The sequence below is a fragment of the Electrona antarctica genome (genome assembly GCF_951216825.1).
Source record: "Electrona antarctica genome assembly, chromosome: 19".
Classification (NCBI taxonomy): Eukaryota; Metazoa; Chordata; class Actinopteri; order Myctophiformes; family Myctophidae; genus Electrona; species Electrona antarctica.
In genome coordinates this window covers 1,763,245-1,769,244 of record NC_136800.1, presented here as the reverse complement: position 1 = coordinate 1,769,244, position 6,000 = coordinate 1,763,245, and the positions used below count along the sequence as shown (strand labels likewise).

General features: G+C 45.6%; 1 protein-coding gene across 4 annotated transcripts in view; it reads left to right on the top strand.

Annotated features, from left to right (window-relative positions):
- The window catches only part of st3gal3b (ST3 beta-galactoside alpha-2,3-sialyltransferase 3b), an 86,925-nt gene that overhangs the window by 69,201 nt on the left and 11,724 nt on the right, over window positions 1–6,000 (top strand). For all 4 annotated transcript variants that reach the window (XM_079530163.1, XM_079530162.1, XM_079530160.1 and 1 more), the window contains one exon: window positions 2,980–3,126. In XM_079530163.1, coding sequence (XP_079386289.1) covers window positions 2,980–3,126 — 147 coding nt within the window. The remainder of the gene's footprint in view (window positions 1–2,979; window positions 3,127–6,000) is intronic.

Below are 6,000 nucleotides of genomic sequence, written 5' to 3'. Positions count from 1 at the left end.
ATGAAAATGTGCCTCTAATCTTTGAATATATATTATTACAGAGTGAACATTTTAACTCAAATCTTTGCTTCTGGGGTGCCCCCTGGAACAACATATTTCCAGATGGGGGGGCAGCGGAGGCATATTACATAATAACGTTTTTGGGGTCCTTGACATGAAATATTGAGCACCACTGATATAGAAACATAAGGTTTTTCAGAACATTTTCAGGATTTTGAAGACACTTTTTTTTTTAATTTCGACGTCTGGTCTAAACGGGTTAAATGCCTTGCTCAAGGCCATCGTGGTTGGTTGTTGGTGTTGCTGATGAGCGTTGTACCCATCATGACTTAACTGTACGGCTCCCGCCGGTCCCCAGCTGCTCTGAACGTTTCAAGCCAGCCAGATCTTCCACCTGCTAATTGTTTTCATACATTTCTCAGAGCCACCTGTGCTTTGTCTTCCGTTTGTTTGTAGCCCTCTTCAAAGTGATCCCCCACCACTCCTTAAGACATACCGATATTGTCTCTGTGTACATGTCAAGTCATTCAATGTAAAGTGAGGGGCGTATATGTATCATTACCGTCCCTTCCAAAAAAAACATGCATTACTCCTATTTACTTAACACACATGGCATACTCCCTTATACATACACACACACACACTCACACACACACTCACACGCACGCAGCAATGTAGCATTGGCAAATAGGCTGCTGGCAAACACAAGCTGTGTTGACAGGAGAGATGAGCTGTAGTTCCTGTCCCGGCTTGCCAGGGCCACAGAGCACGTCCCTGGTTCAAAACACCACCGCCACAGTCGTAAAAGCCAACACACTCCGGCTACGACAAGCGTCTCTGCCAAGACACACAGACATGCACACGCAGAAACACACACACACACACACACCACACACACGCGCACACACACAGGCATTGCTGTATCAAAGGCAGCAGGGGTGGGTGCCTGACTATTTGAACAGGTGATTCCCATTCTGCGATCTGCTGCTGACCCCTTTGCCTATGTGCCTTTTATGAAGTCACTCTCTGTCAGGCGTGCCTTTTTTAAAGCCGTTTGTTTGCGGCGGCGCTGACATGCGCTACAGGCATGTTGTGCATCTTGTTTCAGTTTTGAAGCCATTAGTCCTATTCGACTGGGCTTCCGACACAATGCTGCAACTCGGACTTAATGTTTTCTGAAGCGGCATTGGAATTCGCTATCGTTGTTCGTGCCTGTATTGCCGGGTGTTATGAGTCCATTGACCGCTATTGTGTTTTTTTTAGGGGCGCTAGCCCCTCGTGTGTGTGTGTGTGTGTGTGTGTGTGTGTGTGTGTGTGTGTGCGTGCGTGCGCGTGTGTTTGTGTGTGTGTGTGTGTGTGCGTGCGATGTGCTCAGCTGATTGGCTGATTGGCTGAGCATGGAGTGGGATGTATGATGATAAGAGAGCTCAGTGATTGCAATTTCTTTTAAATAGCAATTTCTGAACGCCAACACCATTATACAACGTAGACTATTTGATTTAGTTAATTATTAAAAAAAAAAAAAATTGTACAGGTCGATTTGTTAATTTATAAGAAATAAATTGAGCCAGATTAAGTTGACCATTGGGTTCTAAATATCGTTTTCGATAGCAGATAATTGCCCATAGCTGGGCAATTATCGGCGTGCAACTGTTCAAAGGATGGGTTTGTTGTTCTTGAGTTAAAACTTAAAACTAAGCTGCAGTTGAATGAGTGCTTAATTTCCATAATTCCATTCAGGTGCGTGTTGGTGTGTGTGCATTGCTTGCCTGTCTGTGTTCACCCTGGCGACTGATGATGAGTGCGTGCGTGCGTGCGTGCGTGCGTGCGTGCGTGCGTGCGTGCGTGCGTGCGTGCGTGCGTGCGTGCGTGCGTGCGTGCGTGCGTGCGCGTGTGTGTGTGTTCGTAGGCGTGCGTGTGTGTGTGTGTGTGTTCGTAGGCGTGTGTGTGTGTGTGTGGACCTGAGGTCTCCCAGAACCCCTCTCAAGAGGTCATGGTGTGATTTATACCCCTTCCTGTGGCACTTCCCGCTCTCCCCTCGGGGGTGCATAGGGTAACCTTGACGGGGCATTCATAGATGGCCTGGTCTAGGGGGTCAGTTTTGCAATCTTCCCCAACTAACTATGAAGGTTTTTGAAAACGGGGGGCCCAGGAAACTGGCACCTTGTCAGCTGCTTAAAGGCAAATTCTCCCCCTGGCTGACTTCTTATGGCTTCTTCTGCCGCTACTGTGGTGGCAATTACCCATGTCCTCAGAGTCACCCCCCCTCCCCCTTCCCCCCCCCCTTTTGAGCCATTAAACGACCAAGAGCCATTCCACTAATCAGCGGTGGTAGCGGGCCTGGCGTCACAGGCCTCTGTGTTCAATGTCAAAAGTTTCCGGAAGGTTCAAGGTATAGTCCGGACTGTCTCTTTGATGTTCAGCCCAGTAGAAAGGCTTGGAAGGCCTATAACTGTCATCACATTGGGTTGTCAGTTTTTTGTTTTGCGGACCTTTTGTCCTGGCAATGCAGTGATGGGGGAAAAATAAAGAAAGTTGGGCATGTTTTTAGCCAATTCTGGGCGGGAACCCCTTTTGGTGTTTTAAGCATTATCTTGTACATTGAAAAACAGCAGATCTACAAGCTCATAGCTTGTAAGGTCTGCTATTTTTGAAAAATCATGAAAATGTGGCGCAAATCTTTGAATACGGTATATATTCTTTCAGAGCGAGCTTTTTTAACTCGAATCTTTGCTTCTGGGGGGGGGGGGGGGTCCCTGGAACAACATATTTTCAAATGGAGGTCTGCAGAGCCAAATACATATGTTTTTGGGGGTCCTTGACATGAAAATGTTTGAGCACCACTGACATAGAAACATAGGTTTTTCAGAAACCTGTCATGAACTTAGGTCTAAATGGGTTAAAAAACGAGCTGTTAACTTACTGTATGTTTCTTTTCTCTTCCTCTTGTGATATATATATATATATATATATATATAGCGGGGCACGGAAGGCTTCTGGAAGTCTGTGGCCCACTACGTTCCCAGGGAGCCCACCGAGATGAGGATCCTCAACCCCTACTTCATCCAGGAGGCTGCCTTCCAGTTCATAGGTCTGCCGCTTAACAACGGCCTCATGGGCAAAGGAGTGAGTCCAGACTACACGCACGCACGCACGCACGCACGCACGCACGCACGCACGCACGCACGCACGCACGCACGCACGCACGCACGCGCGCGCGCGCGCGCACACACAGGGGCGGAGGTGGCTCAAGGGGTAGAGTGGCTGGATGGTAACCGTAAGGTTGCCAGTTCGATCCCGGCGGGCTCCCCCAGAGTTGGTGTAGAAGTGTCCTTGAGCAAGACACTGAACCTCCTAATTGCTCCCGATGTGCTGGTTGGTGCCTTGCATGGTTTCCGCCGCCATCGGTGTATGAATGTGTGTGTGTGTGTGTGTGTGAATGAGTGAATGTAATACACAATCTCTGTAAAGCGCTATATAAAATGCACCATTTACACACACACACACACACACGCACACACGCATCTACAGCAGGGGTGCCCCAAAAGGCTTTTGTGTGATCTACCAGTAGATCACAAAGGCTGTGCAGGTTAGATCACATGACATTCCCCTAAAAAAGATATAATTTAAATATGAAGAAAAAAAATGAAAAAACTATTTTTGGCATCTGCCACTTAAATTAAGTTGACTTGATGATTGACATAAAAGAAAATGGCCTGTCATCTCCACCCCACCACACAGCAAAACGTACTGCTTTCAAAGTGTGTGAGAGAGTGTTGCACACAAACGTCAGTAGCATCACAAAGTTACATACAAAGAAAACTAGGGGTGTCAAAAACAATCCCGATTCCCGCTATGAACGATTCAAAATCGATCCATATATTTTTTTTTTTTCTGCTTACAGTTACAGTTTTCACTATATGGTGTTTGTGATATGAAATGTAAGCGTACCCTAATCACAGTAAACATCATGTCTTCAGTCATTTTCAAGTTACTGTACTAGTACTAGTCACAGCTGTATTGTATTGTAGTATTGAATCGTTTTGAATCTGGAAGTTTTTGGATTGAGAATCGAGTTGAATCGAATCGTGACCCCAAGAATCGGAATCGATTCACAGCCCTAAAGAAAACCCTTCCAATTCCATTTCTCCACCCCTCTTTTTAGAGGGGTGGAGTGTGTTTGTCTTATATGTAACGCCACCGCCAGTGGCGTGCACAGATAGACACTAGGGGGTGCTAGAGCCTGCCCTTTTCCCTCTGGACAAATGTGCGCTTTTGAAAACAAAAACAAAAAACTTTTTTTGTTTTTGTTTTTAATGTATGTGGACCATGGTGACATTGATCAATTCTTGATAAAAAGCTTCTAATATATTATTTAGGCCCCAAAATCTATAAATCTCACACTATTAAGGCAACCGGCCGGTTCCACACGCTGCACAAGGTTGTTTTCACTTGAGCACCTGCCCCTCTAAATGTCTGTCCACGCCACTGGTCATCGCTGCTATTCCAAAGCCCCCTCAGGTACGCATCTTCAGCAATGGGATAATATATTTTATTTTTTGGGTGGGTAGATCTTGTTGAGCTGGTCATTTTTAACACAATGAGCGCCGGGATTTCTTTCAAAATTGGAGCTCGGGGTGCCCGGCAGATATGGCAGCCTTTACTCTGAAAGCCACCCCCCCCCCTCTAGAAGCATTAATATTCTAAACGAGAGGCATGTTGAAGTCAGAAATGAAGACCGAAGTATGCCCATCTGGTCAAAACCATGGAGAGCTCCCTAGATTAGGAGATACGAGCCATTCTTTCTGAGCCGTAAACAAGGAAGTTGAACGGCAGCGCGCATGCGCGAAACAGCAAGGAGTATGGTGCAGAAGGAGAGGCCAACTTAAAAAATAAAAAAATAAAAAATCAGCTTTTTTTTTGAGATCGATGAAAAAGTGCTATGACATGTTGTGTACACGTCCACTGAATCCATGGGTTGTATTTCATATGACGTTTCCATATTTCATATGACGTCTGAATGTGTTAAGTAGCTCTCGAGTCAAAAAAGGTGCGGGCAGCCCTGTTCTACAGTATACTCACCAGTGGCGTGCACAGACAGAGGGGCAGGTGCTCAAGTGGGGAAAAAAGGGCACCTTGTGCAGCGCGTGGAACTGGCCGGTTGCCTTAATAGTGTGAGATTTATAGATTTTGGGGCTTAAATAATATATTAGAAGCTTTCTTTTTATCAAGAAATGATCAATGTCACTATGGTCCACATACTGTACAGTGTACACTGTAAAAAAGAAAAAAAAGGGCACATTGCCAAAAGGACATGGGGTGCTCTAGCACCCCCTAGTGTCTATCTGTGCACACCACTGATGCACACACTTACATAGCCTATACATAGCCTTAGTACTGATCATAACCATCCATATCCAAAGTGTGTTTGACAAAATGCATGGCCAGAACCTCTCGACGGCCATTTTTCCAGCAACCCCATATTAGTGACATGACACCTAACCCATGCCATCGCAGGAAATGAAACATTTCATGCAGTCTTTCCGCCACCTCGGCAGAGATGAAAAAGATGGGATTTCACGGGGGGAGAAAATGGAAAACCTTGTCGAGAGCTTATTTAGCTGGCGGCTTTGCTCTTAACCCATTTTGGGCGGGAACCCCTTTTGGTGTTAGCATTATGTTATACTTTAGCTATTGAAAAATAGCAGACCTACAAGCTCATAGCGCGCCACTCGGTGGCGCGCTATGAGCTTGTAGGTCTGCTATTTTTGAAAAATCGAAGAACCACTGACACACAAACATAGCTTTTTCAGGAAACTGTCAGGATGTAGAAGACATATTTAGAATCTGATCTCAGGTCAAACAACATATTTTCAGATGGGGGGTCGGCAGCCGATTAGATATATTTTTGGGGGTCCTCGCCATGAAAATGTTTGAGAACCACTGACATAGAAACATGTTTTTTTTTTTAAGAAAAACTGTCATGATTTAGATTAGAAG